The following is a 24,744-nucleotide window of genomic DNA, read 5'->3' on the forward strand; positions in this document are numbered from 1 at the left end:
GGGGGCATCCAACTCATTCAATCCCAGACACATTTATACGTTTTTTTATTTTTATATATACATATTTTTTCAAGTGCCCAGCTCAAGGTGGGTCCAAAATAAATGCTGAATTCAAAATAAATAATTAATGACTTACTACTACTACTACTACTTTGATAGCTAAACTACTACAAGTGCTTAAGTACAAAAATAATCAATTGATTTAGGTAATCAAGTACTAATTTAGGTAATAAAGTACTAAAGACTCATGTACTAAAGACTAAAGTTGTCCATGACTAATAAAATAATTCATACAAGTACTCAATTACTTTAGTCGTTCAAGTACTAAAGTATCAAAATTACCATTACACAAAACCTTATTGAGGATTTTTAGGTTTTATTTTTGTCTCCGTTGTCAGCCTTTAATGAGCAAATCAAAACAAAAGCGACTTGACGCGTTTGCTTCACTGCAGCCAAATTGGCCGCAATGAAGGGGGGTGGATGGGGGGGGGGGGGTGAAGTCCGCTCAATGGAGCGTTCATTTTCCATCATTAGTAGGATTGTGGTGCACCTCAGGGCACTGGGGTGGGGCGGGGCGGTGGTGGTGGTGGTGGGGGGGGGGGGGGGACTGAGGCAACCCTATCCACACTAAAAACGTGTGTTTCTTTTCACTCTCCAACCCCTTAAACAGTCTTCCGCAACAGAATAGGTTCTTTTAAGAAATGAACAAATTACGATAGCAATTTTTTTTGTTCTTGTCCAGACGAAACTACTGACCCAAGAGAAATAAAAACAACTAGATTACTAGGTAGCATTTTGGTAAAAAACAAAACAAAACAAAAAAACACTTCTTAAAGCGTGTTTTCTACTCTCAACATAATTTAATTTGGAGCGTCTCCATGTCACACTGCCGCTTTTGTGCGTCACGGTCCAAAAGGTCAACATGGGGTCCTAATTGGGTCCTGTTTAATTTGCCTGTCTAAAAACACAACAGCAGGACTCCGCTGCTAGTCCTGTTAGGCCGCCAGGCCATTTTTAGACTTTCCGGTCAGGGACACGTATGAGGGCCGCGGGGGTTGGAACAACTTGACCCTCAAGTTGTTTGCCTCACCACTTTTGGTTCCCGCCGTGTCGTCAAAGGCTAAAATGAACGCCGTGACCCTATTCAGCACTGAAGGGTTTTTTTTTTGTTTTTTTTAGGGGCGGGTCACCTGCCCTCTCGTTTCCGGCCCTGAAATAAGCCCCGCTGCTTTCCACGGGGGTTCAGAGGTCACCTGCCTTGGCCGCCGCAGACGCCAGGCGACGTTGGCACTTGAGGCCTCGCGTTACAGCCTCGCCATTCATCAATCTAACGGTTGAGTTCAAAAGTCCCATGAAAATAGTTCATGTGCCGGTATTTTTGTTACTTAGCTCAAACATGTACTTGAGGAAAAATCAATCATAAAATCGCAAAACTGATTTGAAGGGACTGCTCCGATATATATATATATATATATATATATATATATATATATATATATATATATATATATATATATATATATACTCGTTTCTGCCATTTCTGTTAACGTTTTGTGGCTGAAAAATCCGCAGTGCCATTTTTCGACCATGTGTTTCATATCACGAAGGAGCAGCAGCAAGAAAAACAAAACCTAACAAAAAAAACCCCAACAACATTGCATGAGTGATTTGATTGAATCCAAATGCGACGCTCGGGGCTGCTTTGTGTATCCAACTTTGACCCTCTCACTCTCACATGGCCGCCAACCCCCCCCTCCAAGCAGCAGCCTAAAACGCGCTCTCAGATTACATCGCTAAAGTTCCGAACAAAATATTCCCTTGTTGGCTTCGAATCAGACCAGGCAAAATAAAACGTACTACCCATTGTTCAAAAGCTGCCGTATGGGTATATAGTTTTATACGGTTCATGTCAAATATACATCCATATTTTATTTGAGCTTTCAGTAAAGCACCTCTCCCAGCATCGATCCCTCGTCACCTTTACCATATTTTGAATGATTTCCCATCGGCTTTCAATCACACACTATTTATAATCGAAATCAAGGACACTATGTATTTGTTAATTTGTCGTAAAGTAATTATAATATCCATCATCTACATTATTATGTTGTTTTTCCCATCATGTCATACCCGCAACTGTGTTGTGTTCAAGCACTTTTTGGAAACGTTGGCCACTGACTAAGTATGTGATTGCGATCCACTTTAGGCAGGCTGTGAGTGAGTGTTTTGGGAGGAGGGAGTACACCCCCAAAATCTTTTTTTTTTTTTTTTTTTGGCCAGATCACCTGATACGCCGAGAGATCTCCACCATCGGCCTGGAATCACAAATAAAAGAGAAGTCAATAAATAAGGCCGCACCTCCAGGTGATTACGAGGCGGGTCAGGGCCGCAGTGTTTATTGTCTCGGCTGAGACGCCTGCTCGAGGTTTCGGCGGGTACGCGTCGGCGCAGAACATCAAGGAGCCACACTGGATGAACTTCCAGCATTTTGTAACGACCTGGACTAAGGTGACCAGATTTTCAAAAAGATTTCTGAATACCAGTTCAAAATCATTTACAGAATGTGAAGAAGATGACCTGTTTCCTGGGCCTCTACAGCCAAACGAAAGAGTGGCCTATTCTGTTGGGACCATCACACTTCTGCCGGACTCCACGTTTCTGGAAATGGTCAGCTCAAAAGACACTCAAGCTAAACACGCGCTCAAACCTGGAATTCCGCCTCTAGCAGGCTCGCGGCGCGAGGCCCCGAGTCCAGTCTGATACCGCCGACCCTGGCGTCGGATAAAACCGGAGAGGTGCTGGGGGTCCTGATGGTGAGCGATGTAAGCGAAGGGGAGAAAGTTGGCGTCATGGCCGTGGGCGTGAGTCCCGTGTTCCTGGCCAAGGGGGAGTACGCGTACCTCGGGTAGGAGGGCCGGCGAGCCGGGCTGGGGGCCCGCAACGGCCTGCGAGGCGGCACGCTTCGCACTCCCGGCTGGGCCACAGACGTTATGAGTGGCGGCGGATGCGCCGGGTCCCCGTCGCACCCTCGGACCTCCTGATCCGGGAGCATCCCCATATCCGTGAAGACTGAAGCCAGCGTCTGGAAGCAGGGCTCCCAGTCCAGCAGGTAGTCCCATTTGTAGCTCCCATCCAGAAATTCCAGAGAGGAACTAGTATCTGTAGATTTCCCCTCTAAATTCCTGTCTCTAATCCCTACGAGGAGTCCCTCACCTCCTCCTTCTTCTTTAAAGTTGTGCAGACTTTCCATGCTGGCCGGTCCCGAGACCAAACGTACGCCGGACGATAAAAAGCGCACATCCGCCGAGCGGCAGGATGCGGAATCCCCGTCTGGGTTTTTCATTATCCGCTTCCCATCTCGCTCACAACCGTCGTACTTGTTGATCCACTTGATCTCCTGGTCTTCGGCCGTTTCGCCTTCCGCCGAGCCGCGCCCGCTGCAGTCGGACGGCGTCTGGCAGTTGGACCCGTGGCTGTTTTTCACTAGGATGCCAGGTTTCATGTCCTGCAGGGAGAAGGGGCGGTCCAGTTGGGTCAGGTCAGTGTTGATCTTTCTGAGGCCAGCCTCTTTGAGTTTGGATCTGAGCACCAAGCTGACGAAGACACTGAGGATCACCAGGACTATGGCAAGAGAGAGGCTGAGACCGAGCATGTGGCCGTCCAGCGGTAGCCTAGTGGCCGCCTCGCCTGAGCTGGAGACATTGACAAAAACGTGACAGGAAGTTGTCCTGGAACCTGGTCGGGGACTCCTTGCGGACACGGTCAGCTCCAGGACGTCCTCACCGCGTCGTCTGTGGAACAAAGGCCCCGACACATAGATGGCTCCGAGGGTTTTATTGATGGAAAAGAATGGAGGAGGGTCCAGAAGGGAGTACTCCACCACCCCGTCCGTACCCCCGTCCTCGTCCAGCGCCTTCACAAAGCCAACGGTATCCCCCAGCTTGGCGTCCTGGCGCAGTAGGAAGTGGTACAGCTTCTGGGTGAAGAGAGGACTAAACTCGTCCACTCCCCTCACAGAAACGCGCACTTGGACGCTCGCCGCCTCGTCTCCTTTGTCCCGGGCTTCCACTACCAAGCAGTACTCGCTCTCATGCTCATAGTCCAATGTCCGCCGGGTGTGAAGATCACCAGTGTTTGGGTCCAGGGCCAAAGCAGACTCCTTGCTCTCTACCCCACCAAAATCTGAGAAACAGGAAGACAGGACGGAGTAGGTGAGTTGTCCATATGCGCCCGAGTCTTTGTCGACAGCCCTGACGGAGCAGACTCGGGTGAGCGCCGGGAGGTTCTCCGGCACAGAGCAGTTTAAAGTAGGAAACAGGAAGTAGGGACCGTTGTCATTTTCGTCCAACACCGCGATAAAAACCAGGGCGAACGCCGCATTCCGATCTTCCGTAGAGTCGTCGCCGTCGGACGCCCTGATGGTGAGGATATATTCAGAGTCTTCCTCATAGTCTAGTGATGAATTGACTAGCAAAAGTCCAGAGGCGGAGTCCAGCTTGAAGCGTCCTCCGTGGTTTCCCGAGACGATGTCGTAGCGCAGCAGACCGCCCGCTCCCGAATCGGGATCGGTCGCATTGACCTGCGTCAAGGGGGTCCCAGCATGTCTGTTTTCGCCGATTTGGACGTGATACTCCGCACTCGCGAAAACCGGCGCGTTGTCATTGCGGTCCGAGACGATTACCGTGACAACGGCGGAGCTGCTGCGACTTGGCGTCCCTCGATCGGATACCCTTATCGTGAGCTCGTAGTTCTTAACAGTCTCGCGGTCCAGTGGGCCGCACAGTACCAGCTGGCCGACATTTTTCATCCGATTCTCCTCTCGCGTCATTTTGACTTCCAAGCAGAAAGGCCCCTCTTCATTTCCTGCAACGAGGGCGTAGTCCAGACGCCGGTTCTCCGGGCTCCCATCTCGGTCGGACGCAAAGATAGTCAGGAGTGTGGCGGCGATGGGCGCGTCCTCCGAGACGGTGACGGTATAAACGTCCTGGAGGAAGCGCGGCGCGTAGTCGTTGGTGTCCAGGATCAGCACGTCGACGGAGGTAACGGCGGTGAGGACAGGATCTCCTCCGTCTCGGGCCTCGATGAGGAGACGAACGGGGTTGATGTTGGCCGATGCCTTGACGGCTTTATTGGTGAAAACCGATCCTGAAGAAAAATCAAGTAAGAGGTTAGCACCGCAAGCTAGCTAGAAAGTTAGCAGGCGTGCCAACTAGATTCGTTTTTTACTGTTTTTGTGGAGACGGGACTTATTTACATATAACATATATTACGGGCAAACTGAAAACGGGGGCGGCGGCATCGATGTGTGGCGTTGTTGTGCGACCCTTTCGCCTCGAGCGAGAGTCCGGCGTCTAAACGCCCAACATGGCGGCGTCCATTCAGAGCAACGGCTAAGCTAACATTAGCCACATAAAAGCACGGCCATGCGACGACGACAAATCTGCTGAACCGGCAGTGGTTTACGTTCTCCGTGCAGTATCCGCTTGGCCTACTCGGAACCCCGCTTGACAAATAGTACCCTCCGGCGGAAAAGGGGAACGAGGCCCAACCTGAAAAATGATCACTCAGTGTTAAAATGTCTCGATTTATATGAAGCGTTCGCATGCTAAAACGTTGCCGTAACACATGAACTGTTAACACATCCTTTCTCTTGTTAGCATTAACGCGCGCCTCCTTTATTTTAACCAAAACCATGTGTTCGCCGTTCCCCGTAACATATTACCCAACCGCCCGATTTATTATCCGGCTTTAGTTCCCCGCTGCGCTGAATTTTCTACACGTAGGCTTGATTAATTTTCACTGGGCTATTTATTGTTTCGCGAAGAAAAGGAAGCCATTTTACCAAGGGAAGTTGAGTATCGGATGTCGGTATTGGTTTCACTTTTTACACTCAGGAAACCGGGGGAAAAAAAGCATTATCCTCATATTTATTGTTGATATTCTTAAACCCATGAATTTCTCTTAGAAAAGAAAGAGTTGCATGTTTTGACTACGTTCCAAAAATAAAGAGAGGAAACTCGGACGCGGCTATAGAATACAGACGGTTAATTTTTGTAACTTGCATCGGGTTTCCTGGAGCCGGGCTCGTTCACCGTCTTACCGGTATGCGCTTGGACGTAAAAGCCTCGTAGAGGAGATGAGAGCAGCCTGTAGCTAATCTTGCCGTTCAGCCCTGAGTCCTTGTCGCTGGCCGACACGTTCAAGGCAAACGTGTCCGGCGGAGTCAGCTCGGACAACTCCACCTTGAAGCAAAAAGTAATAAGTTAACTTCTGATCGATACTAGCGTCGGACGCTCCCTTGGAGCAGTTGTTTTTTTCAATAGATGTTGTGCGTATTAAAAGTAAAGTACTAGTAGCATAACGACTTTAAATCGGCGAGTCCTCGAGTTTTGAGTACTTGTACTTGTATCCGTCTGAATAAAATGGAAATCCAACACCCCTAACTCTTAAGTCCTGGGTTAGGGTTAGTCCTGGGTGAGTGGTACTAGGACGACTGCGGTTAAAATAATCAGGTATCTCCAACGTTGTTGTGTTTCAATAGGTCCCACAAACCTGATACGAGAGCTGGTCGAAGACGGGACTGTTGTCGTTGACGTCCAGCACCTGGACTTTCAACTCCCCAGAGGTCCGATGGACAGAATCCGATGCCCAGATGGTCAGCGTGAAGTCGGCCTCTTGCTCAAAATCCAGAGGTCGGGTCAGCGTGACCACCCCGGCGTACCTGTCCACGGCGAAGGGGCCTTCCGCGCCGGCGTCTCCCGCAAAGGTAAACGTGAAGACGGGGTCGAGGTCCACGTCGTTCGCGGTCACCTGCGTCACCGCGTACCCCGCCGGTAGATCTATGGAGTAGAGTTTTAAGTACGCTTGAAGGCCCCATCAGATGGGTGCCGGGCTTACTCTCGGATATAAGCGCAGGTTCCAAGGGGGGGATGGCGGGGCTGTTGTCATTGACGTCCACCACTTGGAGCCAGATGACGGCGCTGCTGCTCAGTGAGGGGCTTCCTTTGTCTATCGCCTGCACCTTCAGCCTGAAATGGCACCGAAAATCATCCACGCATCCATCTGGCCCAGAGATTTCATAATCCCCGGTCTCGGACCATCGTTTGCTCTTCCGATTCGCTTTAGCGTACTTGTACGAAGATATGATCTCACGGTCCAGCATGGCGTTGGTGGCAAGGATCCCGCTAACAGAGTCCAGGATGAAAGCGTCGTTACGGTTCCCGGAGATGATAGAAAACTCCATTTGCCCGTTTGTCCCGCTGTCTGCATCGTAGGCTGAAATCTGCATGGAATATCAAAATATTTGATAGTAGCTTGTACGTTAAGTGATGTTGCGATGTTGACCGGGATCTGAAAAGGTTTGAAGACCGTGTCGGACAAATCTTCAAAGCATCTTTTGGACGTATGCAGACCTTATTGTATGTTTTGACTACCTGCGTGACGTAGGTATCGCGCATTTGGCCCTCCCGCACGGCGGCTCGGTAGACATCGTTCTCAAAGACGGGGGCGTTGTCATTGGCGTCCCGTAAAGTGATGCCCACTTTGCAGTGGGATGTCCGCCGCTCGTTCTCCGCCAAAACCACCAGCTCCACTCGGGGGCTTGTCTCAAAGTCCAACGCGTTGTCTTTCCGTACTCGAATGTCACCTGAAACATCGGCAACCCCATACGCTTCTTATATGTGTTCAGGGAAAAAGCAAACGTGGGAATTCGTCACGTACGGCATGTGGTAGTGAAACTAGATCTCTAAAAATACCGCATATCCTTTTTTTTTTTCAAAGCCGGAGGGGAGAAAATGACCGCTTGATAGCACAATCGCAGACTTTCAGTTCATTTTCAAGCATGGCTTTGTCATGCTAGATATTTTTCACATCGCTAAAAGAAAGCCGCTTTTTGGGGCTACGTTACTTTTATACGAGCACCTGCCCAGCGAAACCGAGACACGGACGCGTCGTCCGTATTTGTGGGTTATGAATGGCAAGTTTTGATTCGCACGTCATTTTCTAAACAAAACAGATGGCACCAGCTGGAATATGTTTACAAACGGGCCAAAATAAGTACAATAGTAGAAGTAAAATAAACAGAGTATCTCTATTGTTTCATGCCAAGTAAGTGTTAAGGGTGGCTGGAACAAGATCCCCGATTTTGGGGCCGGGAAACAATTCAAAGATGAAGTGCACATTTTGCACTTGGCAACGGGAGATGGTGCGGACGTTTTTCCGGCAAACGAAATCAAAAAGTTTTTGCCGATGTCGTCATGGAAAAGAAAAGGGCTGATTGGAAGCGAATGTGAAATTAGCATAACGGCGGTAGTATGAGGACGGCCGCAGCGGCGACAGCCGGCGCCGGCCGGCCGTTACCTGTGTGAGGATCGATGGAAAATACGTTGTTGTCGTCCTCTGGGAAGATGGCATATGAGATCTTTTCCAATCGGCTACTGGATTGTTCACCGGCAGTAACCGTGGTGATCCAGGTTCCTGGAAAACATCAAGAAAAAAACAACGCTAACGGCGGATGGCGTCGATAAAAGAGCAAAACAAAATTGGAGACTTCCTGTGTGGTTTCTAGGATGGCTTCTTGAGACTTTTTGTGGTTTTATTCAGGCCTACCAAATTTTATGTCGCGCGGAGAAAAAAAATCTGTTATTTCGATACTGGACTGAAATCCCAGAAAATGACAGCGCCACTTACCCGCCTTGCTGTTTTCCGCGATGGTGGCGTTGTAGATTTCGCGTGTAAATTTCAAGTCTTCGGGTTCTCCTTGGAGGCGGACGAAGACCAGGCAGCCGGACGTCAGCGCAGGGCTTCCGCGATCCGATAGCGTCACTCGCAACTTTCTGGCGGAGAACCCCGCCCTCACCCTACGCCTCAATGAAATTTCTCCCGTTTCTCCGTCGATGTCGAATAAGTCCTCGCCGTCGTCGGGCAGGAAAAAACGCACGGTCCCATTGGGGCCTCGGTCGGCGTCCGTCGCCGTCACCGTGGCGACCGCTCGGTTCGGAAGCGTCTCGGCGGAGACTATCGCGTCGACGGGATCGCGCCCGCAGACGGGAGCGTTGTCGTTGACGTCGTCCACCGAGACGATCGCGGACACCGCCGTGCTCAGCGGGCCGCCGTTCCCGCCGTCCGTCGCCGAGACCTGGAGGTAAAACTGCTCTCCGGTCTCGCGGTCCAGAGTCTCGGTAGTCCTGATAGTACCTGTGGAGGCGTCCACAGAGAACATCCCCCGGCCGCCCTCGTTCGTCAGCGAATAAGTCACCTCGCCGTTGGACCCGTGGTCGGGGTCCAGAGCCGTGACGCTCAGGACCGCCGTCCCGATCGGAGCGTCCTCCCTGACGGATGCGCGGTAGCTGCCCAGGGTGAAAGTCGGGGCGTTGTCGTTCTTGTCCAGGAGGAGCAGTTGGACCTGCGCGGTGGAGCTAAGCGGAACCGGGCCGCTGTCACGGGCTTGGACGGTCAGCGTGAAGTTCCCACGGTCTTCGCGGTCCAAAGTCCGAAGGGTCCTGATGGCCCCCGAGCGGCCGTCGATGGCAAAGACGCCGTGGTCCTCGCCTGGATTAATTATCACAGAGGTTACACGCGGTCTTTGAAAAAAAACATCGAAATGGAAAATCGAAAAAGACTTTTTCCATCCTCACCGAGGATGGAGTATCGAACGGTGCCGTTGTGGCCGAAGTCCGGGTCAAACGCCCGGACGGCGCGTACCACGCCGGGCGGCAGGTTTTCCGGAACGCCGATCCGAAAGGACGACCGCGAGAAGCCCGGCGGGTTGTCGTTGTCGTCCAGCACGGAACACCGCACGGTGGCCACGCCGGAAAGGGGCCGCGGGCCGCTGTCGCGGGCCTGGACTGCGGGCGGGAATCGGCAGAAGCGGCGAGCACATTTTTGATGATTTCACTTTCATAACGCATCCGGCGTGATTCCGCCGCACTTTTACGTCAGCCGGCCTTTAATCGTTAGCGCTTTTCGTTTTCGGGTCCAAAACGGACAAAAGTATCGGGACGCGCCGCTAATTGTCTTGACGTTTTGATTTCCTAAAAGCTGAACCTCCTTTTCCGTTTTCCGCACGCTCGATTATTTCAGCGCGTCAAAAAGCCAGCGATAATTTTAGTTACCTCTTCACATCATTCGTTTTTTTCCCGTTACTACAATTCACGCTCGGGCTGACCGCGCGCATCTGAAAAGAGTTTCTTGTTACATGGCTGAAATGAATACGACGGGCGGTCCTACCTCGCAGGCTGAAGTGAGGCTGTCGCTCTCGGTCCAGGAAGGCCGCTGTGGTCACGAGGCCGGTGTACGGGTCGATGCTGAAAAACTCGTAGCCGGGACCCGGTAGCAGACTGAACCGCACCGCGCCGTTCTCCGCTGGGGAAGGCCGTCACCGAGTGTCAATAACGGCAACAAAATCTCACCTGCTAGCTAACTTGCAAACAATTTCCAATTTGCTGCAATATTATTGGAGAACTAATATATTAAAAACCCACAATCTTACCCTATTGGGGGGTGGGGGTAAAGTAAGTGGCTTTTTCATCAACTCTCACTATCATTGACGGCTATCGAAAGCTTCATTTGTATTAGACTGGCAGTGAATGAGTTAAAAAGAGAGATTTTTGACAAAACCATCAATTTCAACAGTAGTAACTTTTTTTCTCAAGTCAAAATATATCAAATACAACTAGTGTGCAGTGCAGTCTGCCTATTTAAAACATGTTTTTTTTTTCATTTTACATTTTTCTATTTTTTATTCGATACAATCAACTTTATATCTACTGGCTGAGAAACAGCTCTTTCATGCTCCTTTTTGAAAAAAAAAAAAAACCCTAAAAACTATTTAACTTTTTTTACATTTGTTGTATTTATTTTTTATTTTTTCAATGAAAAACAGTATTTTTACAGTATATTATAACCCTAACCCTGACACCTTTTTGCCAAATGAAAAAAAGTTCTTCATTTGGCAATAGAAATGTCACAAAATGTCTTATTTATTTTAATTTTGCCTACTGAACTTTTTTTTTTATTATTTACTTTGAAAACAGTTTGTTAAAAAAAATAGCCAATTGACCAACATTTTGATGTTGGATCAAACCCTCCAAAATATCGGGTTGATCATTTTTATGAAACATTTTAATGACTTGTTTTTAAATTCAATCTTTCGATATAAAAAAAAAAACGTCACATTCGCTTCGACTAAGACGTTCGTGTAATCCGAACGTTTCGAGTCATTAATGGCGGACGACAGGCAGACTTTATTGTCACAGATGGCACTGATTATGGACATGGAGGAGCCCTTAAAGAACCCCCCACCCCTCAAGTATGAGCCCCCTGCTTGCTGTTTTTGGACTCCGGTCACCCCCTAGAATGTTTGCAAGAACCCCCTGGTGACCCCCGCCCCCCACCCAAAGAAAAACTCCCATCCAAGCGGCAACAGAGCTGCAGTGTCGGCGGCTGCAAGCCAAATAAATGGACCGGCCGAGGCCCCCCGTCTTCAAATAAACAGCGCTGATTAGGGCTCTAGACGTGTCGGATTATTTCCACTTCTTCTGTTTAATTCGTACCGCGCGAGGTGGCGCTTTTCATGAACCGTTGCATCGCAGTCTTTAAATGACGCCATGACACTGCCAGTGCCAGACTCACCCCAAGCGTGGAATATTTTGGACTCCGCGGATTACCGTAATTCCTTAAATCTCAGAAAATGATGCCAAAAGTATGAATGGGTCCTATATACAGTAACTTCAAGATTAGCATATTTTCTGCACTGTAATGACCTATTTTAAAACTGCTTTCTTGTAGAGGGCGCACTGCATTATAAGGCAGATAAAATAGAAGCTGCAGTAATGACTGGGGTTGCATTATGCAGCCACTAGATGGAGCTGCGCTTAAGGGAACGTCAACAAAACAATCCAATTAGCCAGTCAAACTTTTTTAATAGACAATCACAAATGAAGAATAAAGGTGATTTGTGGAAAGTACTATTTGAAGAAGGTGTGTTGGGGGGGGGGGGTACCTCTTGAGAATATTAAGACTCTTTAAAATCTTTAGACCAAGGAGAAGTACCTGAATCCGCATCGGTGGCGGAAACTTGGACCAGGGTTTCTCCGGGCTCTCTGTTCTCCGCCACGCTGGCGACGTAGACGTCCCGAGTGAAGACAGGCGGACAGTCGTTGACGTCCATCACCTCTACCGTCAACGTCTGGCTGGATGAGAGCGGCGGCTGGCCGCCGTCTACCGCGCCCACGCTGAGCCGGTGGAAACGCGCCGTCTCGAAGTCCAGCGGTGCCGAGAGCAACAAGAGGCCTGCTCAATAAAAGCGTGAGCTGAACTTAGCTTTGATTCGAGGGTTTGCAAAAAGCATTTTTTGAACCGAGGTACTCTACTAACTCAAGGACTGGTTTCACCCCTCGTTAGAAGGATTGTTTTTCAATTCGCTTCAACTTTTTTAACTCATTAATCGCCAGGGCAGTAAAAACTGATCTTTCACGTCTTCAGCCGTCAATGGCAGTGAATGACTTGGGTCTTTTTTGAACCAAGGTACTCAAATTATTCAGGGACTGGTTTCACCCCTAATTAGGATTGTTTTTTTTTTTTTTCAATTGAAAAAAACTATCAACTTCTTCAATGTCAGGGTAGTAAAAACTGATCTTTGACGTCTATAGCCGTCAATGGCAGTGAATGACTGAAGAGAGTGGTAGTCGCATGGTAGGTTGGCACTATACCTGTTTTCTCCTCCAGAGTGAACAACCCTCTTTGGTTTCCCGCCAGCACGACGTAAGAAACGGTCCCGTTTTCCTTCTCGTCCGCATCCACGGCCACAAAACGGTGGAGCGGACTTCCTTCGGGCGCGTCTTCTGCCACCCGGACCAAATCCGGCGACTTGAACGCGGGCCGATTATCGTTAACGTCCAGCAGAAAGACCTCGGCCGTCACCGACGCGTGCCTCCGCTTTCCCCGCCCCTTGGCTTGGTCGCTGGCGGTCACGGTGAAGGCGTAGGCGGGGCTGGCCTCCCGGTCCAGGGGCGCCGCCACCACCAATCTACCCGTCCAAGGGTCCAGGTGGAACGGGAAACCCGAGGACGAGGCTAGGGAGTACCTCAGGGCGCTGTTGGGGTATGTCCCGTCCTCGTCCGTGGCGCAAAAGGCAAACGCCGGCGCCCCGACTCCCGCATCCTCCCTTAAAGCGAACGCAATCATTTTGTCGGGGAAGCGCGGCCGGTGCTCGTTGGCGTCCTCTATCGTCACAAACACCAGCGCCGTCGCGTTCCCGCCGGCGTCGTCTTCGGCCAGCACGGTGAGCGAGTACCGGGCTTCTACCTCGTAGTCCAGAGGCCGGTAGACGTAGATGTCGCCCGAGCGGGAGTTGACGCCAAAGCGGGAGTCCTCGTCGCCGTCCGTGATGGAGTAGCTGGCTTTCTTCCCGGGGGGCACCATGCTAACAGAACCCATGACGGTGCCTGGTGCGTCGTCTTCTCCGACGCTCAAATGTCTCAGGACTCTTGAGGATGCTTGTCCAGACTGCTCATCTGACCCGTACACCTGGAAGGGGTTAGAACTTAGAGTTTTCCGGTTGATTGACATTAGCGTAAGATGAAAAAGAAATAATGTTTAAATGCCCCCATCAAAATATGTGCTTGTACAATTTCTTTTTCAAGGACTACAGTGAAGAGCAAAGAAAATAAACTGATTTAAATGGCGCTGTAGTGTCTCAATCTGGACACTGGATGGCACCACGTGAGGACATACGGGAGAAAGGAAGTTGAAAACTCCCGAAGAAGAAGTCACGCTGTCACGTCTAAAGCAATTTGCGCTAACTGCTGAGCTGTAAATATAATAAATTTAAAAAGAAATACACGCCATCAAAGTCCATCGAAGGATTTCACCTGCGCTGAGCTAGCTAGACGCTAATGCTAACAGGAACGCTCATGTTTTTCCACTTTCTTGCATTGCTTGTAAAAGGAAGATACTTTTTTGATTATGGACAGGAGACTCATGCGTTTGGTCCAATTTTTTTTTTTTCTTCACAAAATGTTGTTACAGGTCGGATTAAACCTCCTTGGTGCAAGTCGAAACCGCGAGTGTACCTGGACATGAATGAGTGCAGTGGCCTCTAGTGGCGGGGACCCGCCATCCCTGGCTGTCACTTGGAGGACGTAAGTCTTTTCCGCTCCGCGCTCGAAGATAGACGTGGTCCTGATGTCTCCACTCTTACCGTCAATCTCAAAATGTCTCACACGTTGACCTTCTGCACCCGCTGACACACACACACACACACACACACACACACACACACACACACACACACACACACGTAGAAGAAAGTTAAAAAAAAAAAAACAAGACTAGGATGGACAGCTTTTGATAGAAACCCGTCGAGTTGAAATGACTTACCGGTCAGCAACGAGAAAGTGATGGTTCCGTTTTCACCCGCATCCAAATCTTTGGCAAATACGTTGGTGACTAAAGACCCTGTTGGTATTCCGGATGAAAGCTGAAATTAAAAATAAAAAATACAGACGGATATTGCGCATCCCTATGAAACTAAAATAAAGACATGCAGTATTTTGCAAAGGAGTCACTATAACGCGATTTGGCAAAAGTTGCTTCATGTTCCAATTAATTTGCTCTTCATTTGAAAAGAAAACTGTACTGTTCTTGTCACAGCATTAAAAAGGTTTCGCTGATAACTGCAGAAACCCTGGTAAAATCTCACAGGGGTATTAATACTCAGGTAAATTAATCAATACTTAGTACTTAATTACCACATACATTACACGTCATGTCATTGATTAATTTAGGAAATAATTCTTTGTACCTAATTTGTTGAATACCAGCCAGTCTTACGCACTGGAATCAAAACGGGCTGACGAAGCGCCCGCCTCTCACAACCGTGACGTAAAAATCTGCCTGTGCATTCACGCACGCGTAGCGCTTACCCAGACACTGCGTTCCTTGCTAGCCGGCAAGTGAGTGAAGAGCGGCGCGTTGTCGTTGACGTCAGTGACCAGGATGTGGACGCTGGCAGTGGCGTTGCGTCGTGGACTGCCATGGTCCACGACCATCACCTCCAGGGTGTGTTGGCTGTGCAGCTCCCTATCCAGCTCCACCCAGTTGACGATCTCACCTGCGCACAGATAATCAGTCGCAGACACCGTAACTTTTTCCTCTTGGTCTTAGTAATATTCCTCCCGCGTGTGAACTGGGATGGACTCGGACGTCGGTTCAGTCTGCCCGCTTCTTTTATTGGAAACGATGCGCTAACCACCTCGGCGAACGCGAGCTGCCGCTAGCCGCGACAGCCAACCGACGTCCCCCGACGGTAATTATTGTAAGTAAGAATACGGCCGATATGAAAATGCAAATCTGTGCGTCAAAACTCGGCTTATGTGGCTGACAGAGTTACCGTTTGCATAGGTGTGGAACTCCAGTCCTCGAGGGCCGCTATCCTGCATGTTTTCCGGTTTTCTTTCCCCAACACACCTGATTCAGATGATTAGCTCATTAGCAAGCTCTGCAGGAGCTTCCAAACGATCCCAATCATTTGAAACGGGTGTTTTTGAGGGAAAAGGTTTGAAAACGTGTAGGATAGCGGCCCTCGAGGACTGGAGTTCCACACCTGTGGTCTAGAGCATAGGTGTCGAACTCCAGTCCTCGAGGGCCGCTGTCCTGCACTTTTTCCGGTTTTCTTTCCCCAACACGCCTGATTCAAATGATTAGCTCATTAGCAAGCTCTGCGGGAGCTTCGAAATGATCCCAATCATTTGAATCAGGTGTTTTTGAGGGAAAGGGTTTGAAAACATGTAGGATACCGGCCCTCCAGGACTGGAGTTCCACACCTGTGGTTTATCGCATGCGCCCCTGCTTTTTAGCCTTCATTTTTGGGGGAAAAAAGTGTTTCTTACATATGGGGAATTACAGGAATTGCTAGGTTGCGTCGGTAGATAACTAGTATGTTCCTAGGTAGTAGCTTTACCCGTTTCCGCATCGATGCGGAAGAAGTTCCCGTCCGAGAGCAGGATGTACGACAGCTGAGCGTTCTTCCCAGAGTCCCGGTCCGCGGCCGTGACTCGGCCCACTCGACCCCGAGGCCACGGCCCTTCGGGCAGGGCCAAGTAGTACGCGGCCCGCTGGAAAAGCGGCGAGTTGTCGTTGACGTCCGACACCAGAACCGCCACCGTTGCCGTCGCCGTGATTTGGCCCGCCGCGGCAACCACCCGGGAGCGGTACGCAGATTCTCGCTCGTAGTCCAGACGGTCGGATAGGTACAACCAGCCGTTTCCGGGATGTATCCGAAAGGGAAACGGAGGGAAGCCCGCTTCCTCCTCCAGGGAGTAAACCGGGGCAACGGCGTCGGCGGGATCCCCGCCGAGACGGTGGGCCCCGACCTGGATCACCCTTGAGTCCCTTTGGTAGCTCTCGCCGATCTCCACCTGGTAGAGCAGATTTTCAAACGCCAGGTTGTCGCCCGGAGAGGCCCGGTCTACGTTGACGGTGAGCGTCAGGGCGGCGCTGCGCGGAGGATGGCCGCCGTCTTCGGCGCTGATTTCCAATACAAGTGGGCTGAAGGAAAAAAAACGCAGGCAAAAAAATGCCGATAAAACTCAAAGAGGGCATTTCAAACCAGAGAGGTTAAGTTCATGAAAGTTTTACGTGTACATTTTTCTGAGAAGAAAAGTGGAAGACCGCGGTAAACCCATGCAAAAAACATCTCACTTTTATGACAAGCCGATATATTTTGAAATGATAAAACGGCATGACAAACCGTAAAAAAATACGGATTGTGATAACGTATTAGAGTCATGCAGGCACGAGTGCCCGTGTCTCATATTATATGCCAACAATGTCGCCTATCGTATCCTGAATTTTCTCTCGTTACTAGAGATCATATTTTTCATTACTAGAGATAATATTCTTCCGCCGTTTCTTAAGCTGAATTTTTTGTATCAAGAGGCGTTCATAAGTAGAGGTACCGCTGTGTTGGGCCATTTCTGGGAAAAAAAAAACAAAACAATACGAACGCTTATTTCGGGTCATTCTACCTTTCCCGAGCTTCCGCTTTCAGGCTTTGGTTGAGCGTCACGGTTCCAAAGTTGGGGTCCACCGCAAAGACCCCGGCGTAGCGACCCCTCAAGCCATAGGTCACCCGCCCATTGGCGCCACTGTCGTGGTCGCGGGCGCGGGCGATGTAGACCGCGGTGCCCGGCGGCGTGTTTTCAGGCATAAAGACGGCATCCCGGACTTTGGGAAATACGGGCGGCGCGTCGTTAACGTCGGCCACGGTGATGTTGGCCCGCGCCCCGCCGTAGACCGAGGAGGATGGGGCGTAGGCCTGGAGGAAGAGCAGGGCGTACGGTACGGTCTCGTGGTCCAGAGGTTTGGCCGTGCTGATCAGGCCCGACTTGGCGTCCACGGCAAACAGACCGCGCGGGTCGCCGGAGGAGATGCGGTAGGTTACGGATTGGCCCGAGTCTGCAAGGGAAAGGCTGGCGTCAGTCGGGAGGATTTGGGAGCCTTTAAGGCGGGGGTGTCCGACGTGCGGCCCGCGGGCCGGTTCTGTCCCGCAAATGGGTTCATTCCGGCCCGGGGGATGATTTTGTGAAGTACAAAAACAAGAAATGAAAAACTTGAAATGCTTTATGGTGAACGCTAATATTTTATGATTAATAGTGATGTCGTATTTATTGTATTTGTATTTATAAAACAAACACAAAAAAAGAACAAATCATCTGCAGGTCCCTTTTGGTACATAAAGTAGCGTCTCACAAACGAGACCTCGAATGAAGTGTTTGTGGCAAAGCGCGCTTATGAGATTACAGACAATCTTTAATTAACGGCAAACGGCGTCGTTTGGGGTTTAGGATAAAGCATTAATCCGTTAATTAATGAAGTGGCCTCACCTGCCTGCTCTACTGTCAATAATCTTGAGCTTTGCTTCACACTCGGTTGATTTATATCTCACACGCACACGCACGAGTGCACGTACATTTGTTATTTGTCATCTGGCGAACTTCTTAAAGGGGATTACAGATTAAAAGGCAGTCTTCTTGTTTGCTTCTTCACGCCTGGATAAAATGGCACTTTTTCAACCTCCTCTTATGTTGTGGGTCAAACCGACCCGGTTGAAATTGAAAAGGAAATATTGAAGGTTTTACTGTGTAGGACTAATACAGCCTTCACATTTTGCAACTTTTAATAAGTTAGCAAAACCTGGGTCGAAATGACCCAAGATAGTATTGCTATTTCTTAGGGGGGTTAGAAGATTTATTAGATACTAGGATTACACAGAAAAAAAGATATTATGACATTTTTGGATAATTATACACAAAAAGGTTTCTGAAACACCGGGTCAAACTGACCTGTATTGTTATTATTATTATTAATCTTATTATTATTCCAGGGAAACAAATGTAGCATATGGGTTTAAATCTGTTACTTTGTGAGTGGGTTTACAATAAAAAAGGGGGGTTTTACAAAATATGTTATTCACACGGATTACAGAGGAAAAAAAAAAACTCTGAAACTTTTAGATATTTAAACATTAGCTGTTGTTACTGACCAGACAAAAAAGGTTCTAAAACTGACCTGTAATGTTGTTATTATTATTATTATTATTGCACAAATGCATTATGTGGATGTAAATTTCTGACTTTGTAAGCGGTCTTACTAAAAAAAACAAAAAAAAACGGTGTATTTGGCTCTTTTAGATAAGTCGACACCCTTCGGGTCATAATGACCCAAGGTACTGCTCTTTGGAAGGGGGGTTACAGAATTTGTTAGTTACCTGGATTACAAAAACAAAAAAAAAAATCTGAAACTTTTCGATAAATTGTAAGCAGACAAAAAGGTTTCTGAAACCCTGGGTCAAACTGACATGAAATGTTATTATTACTTGTTAGTTTTTGGATAAAAACACACAATTCCGGGTCATATAGACCCGGAGACATTATTGCCGTTGAACATAAAAATGAACATAAATGATTGGTTAAAGCAAAATATTGCATTTTGACTGTTTGCATTTCTGACACATTTGGGTGACTAAAGACACCTCCGGGTCAAATTGACCCGGGGACATTATTGCTGTTGTTAGCAAACAAACCGAAGAGGAGGGTCAAGCAAAATGTCTGCGACTATATAAAATGTAAAAAAAAAAGATGTCTTTGGGATTGAACGTTAACAAAAGGTGATTTCTAATTGAATTAGGTGACAGGAGCTACCCGCTGGACCGGCGGCCCGCACGGCGCCCACGCCGGTGCCCGGCGGGGCGTCCTCCGGCACGGTGAAGGCGTAGCGGGACGTCTGGAACACGGGCGGAGCGCGGACGCTCGTCAAGACGCGGACCGCCACCTGGGCCGCTCGGACCGATGACGCGCCACCGCCGTCCTGCGCCGCGATGGCCAAGTGGACGCTGCCGGCGGCCAGGCCGGTCAAAGAGGACGCCAGGTAAAGAATCCCTGTTGGGAACACGCCCTATTTTTCAGACGGATAAGCCGCGATAAGCCGCGGGTCGGAACATCAGATATTTCCGCAAAGAATTGGCATACGTACGTTTTTTTTTTCTTTATCGACTGCATGTTTGAAATAAATACATTCCAAGTTGCACTTGATTCCATACGGCACACGTGAACCCATTCATTCCCGAAGACGTATTTTTACGTTTTTTAAGCCCATACCTTCAATCCCAGGTACTTTTTTTTTTTTTTTGTCCTTTTGAAAGCATTTCGCCAAAGGAGAGTCTCAAAATAAATGGAAGAATTATTTAAGCAATCGATTACTTTTGGGACTTCAGCCATCGATTACATTAACACAAATACATAACATAATGGATTATCTTACCTAAAGTACTTGACTAAAATCTGTTGGGGCAGAAATAATAGTAATTTTCTTTTTTTTTTTTTTAAGTATTTTTTCGAATGGAGAGTCTCAAAATGGTGGCTTGTATATGGAATACGTTTGAAGGAATCAATTATTTTACTGCCCTAGGTAATCGATTACATTAGCACTACAATACATAAAGTAATTGATTATTTAATTGATTAAAGTACTTAATTGCGCTCTAAAATCAGATAAAAAAGCTAAAAAACAAAACATAGGTCAAAAACGGACCCCTGGTGGCCAGTAAAAAAAAAAAAAAAAACAGATAAACCGCACTGAAGTACAAGCCGCGGGGCTCAAATCATAAGAAAAAAGTTGCGGCTCACAGTCCGAAAAATACATGACAATACTTACAAACTTACAAACTCGATGAAAATAATTACCAGTTTGCTCATCGAGGGTAAAAAGAGCGGAGTGTTGGCCGGGCAGGATGTAGTAGGCGATGCGGCCGAAGTGGCCGGCGTCATCGAGGTCCGTGGCCATCACTGCCAGGATCTCGGCGCCGGGCGGCGTGTGACTGCTGACGCTGGCGGCGTAGCGCTCGGGGTTGAACGCCGGCGCGTTGTCGTTGAGGTCTTGGATCTCCACGTGCACGTACGCGTGCGTATAGAGGCCTCCCTACCGAGACAGGGACAGGAACAGCCGCAAAAAGAACAGCATATAAGACATAGCCATTAATTGGTCTCTACCGCCACCTAATGTCTTGAGGTGAAACTCAAGTCAACAAAGAATTTTCGGTTGCTGACATAGTTTGACCGCCGCTCGATGGAATGTCGCAAAAACGGCAGGAAAATCAATGCAACAAATCTTATTAAAACGTCATTATAACGGTTTTATATGGTGCAAATTTCCATCATTTGTAATGACTATAAATACAGTATAAAGAAAGTATACAGACCGGATCCTCCGCTCTGACCAGAATGTCGTACACGGTCTGTCCGGCGTCTCTATCGATGTCCCGGGAAACGCACAGCTCTCCCGTTTCGGGATTGACGTCAAACGGGTTCCGGCTCTTATCCAACTCCTCAAAGTCATCAGGCAGGGAATACGCCACAACATTAAACTCTGGGCCGTCTGCGTCGCTTGCCGCAACCTTTGAAAAAAATACAGGGGAAGCTCCTAGTTTAGTGTCAGTTTTTGGACTACCAAAAGTGTGAAATGGCTTTTGAATGAAGAATTTTTTTAATGAATGAATGAAGTACTAAAGAAATCAATCACTTTTGGTATTTAAGTAATCTATGAACTTAAAGGGACAGTGCGTAAGATTTTCATGAAAAAAGGAAGTCAAACGATTGTAAATTTCAGAAACTTGCAACTGAATGTGTTCTTAAAGGCCAACAGAAAGTTTTAAAAATACTCATCGGTCTATTTAGCATGAAAGGATATTACATGGGGGGTGGCACCCCTCCGGGGGCGGCCATGTTTGTTATAGCTACGGACAATGGTACATGCAGCACCCCCCATAACCCCCATAACGGGAAGTACGTACTTGTAGAAAACAGGTCCCGGGGGCGCTGTGTTCCATCAAGGTGGCGCGGTAGAGCCTCCGCCGGAACACGGGCTCGTTGTCGTTGACGTCTTTCAGCGCGAGGCTGACGGTGGCCGTGGCGGACCGCGCGGGTTCCCCTCCGTCTTCCGCCACCACCAGGAAGCAACAGGCCTCCGGCTGCGTTTCCCGGTCCAGGTTTCCGGTCGTCGAAACCAGGCCGGACTTCGGGTCCACGCTTACCGGGCAGTCCCGGTCGGACTCCGGGAGCGAGTAGACGATGTCGGCGTTGACTCCCTGGTCCGAGTCCCGGGCCTCCATCCGGATGACGGAGGTCCCCTTCGGGGCGTCCTCGGAGATCCGGACCGCAAACGTTTCCCTCTCAAAGACAGGGGCGCAATCATTGGCGTCGGCCACTCTCAGGAGAAGAACCGCCTCGCCGCTCAAAGGGGGGGTTCCGGAATCCGAGGCTCGGATCTCCAACCGGTAAAAATCCCGCTCTTCCCTGTCGAGCTGAGCGCGGACGCACAACGCGTACACAAAGTCGTCCGTCCGCTCGAGAGCGAACTTCCCGTCGCCGCCCTCCAGCCGGACCGACACCATCTCCCCTCGGTCGTCCGGGTCCGACACGGAAATCCTGGCCACGTAGTCTCCGACCCCGGCCGCCTCGGAGACCGCGGCGTCTCCGGTCTCGCTGAGGAACAGCACGCTGATGGCCGGGCCGTTATCGTTGATGTTTTGGACCTCCACGACCACCAGGGTACTGCTGGACTCCGGCTGGGCTCCGTTGTCTCTAGCCGTGACCATCAGCTCGTGGAAAGCCTGCCGCAACGTACCTTATGAAAACCGGATCTTCACACATCCTGAACTGAATTTTACCCGGTTTCGGCTCGGTAATTAACAACGGTTACCGCTTATCGCGCCGTCGACCCCGACGCTAGCTTAACACCTCGGTGTCAATTTCGACCCGATTCCGGCCATTGATCTTAAACGATAGAAAAAAACACTAAGAGGCCAAAAAGGATGATAGGTTGTCAAGGCAGATAAAGGTTCCAAACAGCACCGTGTTTTCATTCCTAAATGCTGGCAAATGGAATTTATTTGATGGCGACGATTGAGCGTAAGACTATTGACACCTGGAGGTTTAACGATAAACCTCATTGGATTTCTTGCTTCGCCGCCAGATCAAGGGGACGGACGCGATCAGTTCAGCGGTTACCTGCTATCTGCCGTCTAAGATATGCGTTCAACCATAACGGAAATAGTTGATGAAGGCGAAGTAATAGGCGAGCTCTACCTGCGCTTCGAAATCCAGCGGCTGGTTGAGAAAAACCACCCCGGTGGTCTCGTCCACGGAGAAGAAGTGGTCGGGGCGGCCCTGTCGCCGGTCCATCTCGTAGCTGACCCTGCCGTTGTCGCCCCGGTCCGGGTCCCAGGCGTAAACCCGGCACACGGAGGACCCGACCGGAGCGTTTTCCGCCACCGACGCCTCGTACTTGCTCCGGTTGAACACGGGAGGGTTGTCGTTCTCATCCAGGACCCAGACGTTGACCCGGAGCGCGCCGGTCCGGGCGGGGACGCCGCCGTCGAAGGCCTCCACGGTCAGGCCGTAAAAGTCCCGAGATTCTCGGTCCACTCTCCTTTCCAGAACCAGATCCAGGCTAGGATGGTTTTGGGCGGCGCCGCGCCGCTCCGGTCGGAAGACCTCCGCCATACCGGGCTCTCGGATCCGGTATCCCTGGGTGCCGAACTCGCCCTCGTCCCGGTCCCGAGCTCCTTCCAGGCGGAAGCGGCTACCGGGCGGGCTGGACTCGGACACCCTCAGGTCCACTTCCTCCGAAGGGAACGCCGGCGAATGGTCGTTGACGTCCTCTACGTTGATGCGCACTCTCACCACCTCCCCGGCCAGGGTGGCCACCGCAAATTGGTAGCTCCCGCGGCTTTCCCGGTCCAGAACCGTGGCGGTGGAGATGATGCCCGTGTCCGGGTGGATCTCCAGATCGCGCAGGACGTACGAGTCGCTGCTCTCCGAGATGAAAAAACCCACGGTCGGCAGGCTCAGGCCGGTCGCCAGATCGCCGACCACGGTGCCGGCGGGGAGTCCTTCCGGGACGGACAGCGTCAGGTTGGCGACGTCGGCCCACGAGCGGGCGCGCAAGAGCGCCGCAATCAGCAACAGGAAGGCACTTTGTTGATACATCTCTACGGATTTGACCAGGGAGGTCCAATTTCTTTTTTTTTGGGGGGGGGGCTAGCTATGCAAACGCCATTTGGACTTTTTTCCACTCCGGTTTGTTGCACCAAATCCAATTAAAGGTGAATTACAACTGAACTGGACTTGGACGGTTTTTGTCAAAATAAAACCAGATCAATTGAAAAGTATTTTTGGACATAATCGGCGGAACGATCACACTGCATTCCAGAATCAAATCAAAGGGAAATTCTTGCGTCTCGACTAGGAGCGAATCTGAGGAGCGTCTTACCGATTGACGTATGGACAACAGGGAAATGAGGGAGGTCAAAGGTAGTCTTCTCTTTTCGCCAATGGATTTTGGACATCCCCGGATTCTATGAAAAAGAAAGAAAGAAATCACATGTCTCCAGTTGAAATGCCTGCGGACATCTACGGGTCAACGGGCGCGCCCCGACCCCGAGTGACTGCGTGGCCCCATCTGTGCCGCCCGCTGCCATTGCCCCCCCGCTAATCGGGACGGGAGATTACACCGACGTCAGCGTGCACCGAGGTGACCGTGTAGAAGACACAAAGGGACACACTGTAACGCGGACCGCTAGGCACAGCGCGGACTTGTTTTTTTCTTTCTTTCTTATGTCAACCCCTTGTGTTGTGCCATTAAATTTGAAATATTTGACCTTTAGCATTTTTTTTTTGTTGCTTTTGCTCCCATTGTTTTGTTTTGTTTCATTTGTAAAAAAAACAAAACACATACAACAAAGTAGATATTTTACTTGTCTAGTCCTACTTAGAGGGAATACATGTAAAAAATAAAAAAATTGTACGGTAAACCTGCAAACCGATATGGCCAACACACAAAAAACATTTCCATAAATAATCTCTCTCTCTCTCTCTCTACATAAATATATATATATATATATATATATATATATATATATATATATATATATATATATATATATATATATATATATATATATAAAATGTGTAAATTTTGATTTTTTTATGCTTTTGCTCCCATTGTTTTGCTTTATTTTTTTGTAAAACAAAAAGCAAAGGGATCTTTTGTTCGTCAGTCCAATTTAGAATAAAAAAATAGTAAGGTGAGCCTACAATCCAGATAAGGCAATCACACGAAATAGTTCCATTACAAATAAATAAATAAACATAAAAATCCATAAGAACGTTTTTTTTTTTTTTTTTT

The 24,744-nt window shown here is 49.1% G+C and overlaps 1 protein-coding gene across 2 annotated transcripts; it reads right to left on the reverse strand.

Moving 5' to 3' along the window:
- Positions 1-12: 12 nt before the first annotated feature.
- dchs2 (dachsous cadherin-related 2) lies at positions 13-24,318 on the reverse strand. Of its 2 annotated transcripts, XM_088420182.1 has the most exons (23): positions 22,644-24,318; positions 21,350-22,168; positions 20,759-20,953; positions 20,244-20,478; positions 19,203-19,439; positions 17,028-17,457; positions 15,962-16,548; positions 14,925-15,112; positions 14,380-14,479; positions 14,073-14,242; positions 12,711-13,527; positions 12,052-12,291; positions 10,228-10,362; positions 9,636-9,845; positions 8,689-9,549; positions 8,359-8,475; positions 7,434-7,645; positions 7,131-7,282; positions 6,898-7,028; positions 6,553-6,839; positions 6,101-6,242; positions 2,901-5,145; positions 13-2,807 (listed from the first exon to the last, which is right to left on the reverse strand). In XM_088420182.1, exons 1-23 carry the CDS (start codon positions 23,544-23,546, stop codon positions 2,702-2,704), a joined length of 9,519 nt encoding a protein of 3,172 aa, XP_088276308.1. In that variant the 5' UTR covers positions 23,547-24,318; the 3' UTR covers positions 13-2,701. The 2 variants fall into 2 exon arrangements, with proteins under 2 accessions (XP_088276308.1, XP_088276307.1); XM_088420181.1 differs by having other exon boundaries at positions 13-5,145.
- Positions 24,319-24,744: the final 426 nt, after the last annotated feature.

The sequence above is a fragment of the Hippichthys cyanospilos genome, chromosome 7 (assembly GCF_059441005.1).
Source record: "Hippichthys cyanospilos isolate Australia breed blue-spotted pipefish chromosome 7, RoL_Hcya_1.0, whole genome shotgun sequence".
NCBI classification, from domain to species: Eukaryota; Metazoa; Chordata; class Actinopteri; order Syngnathiformes; family Syngnathidae; genus Hippichthys; species Hippichthys cyanospilos.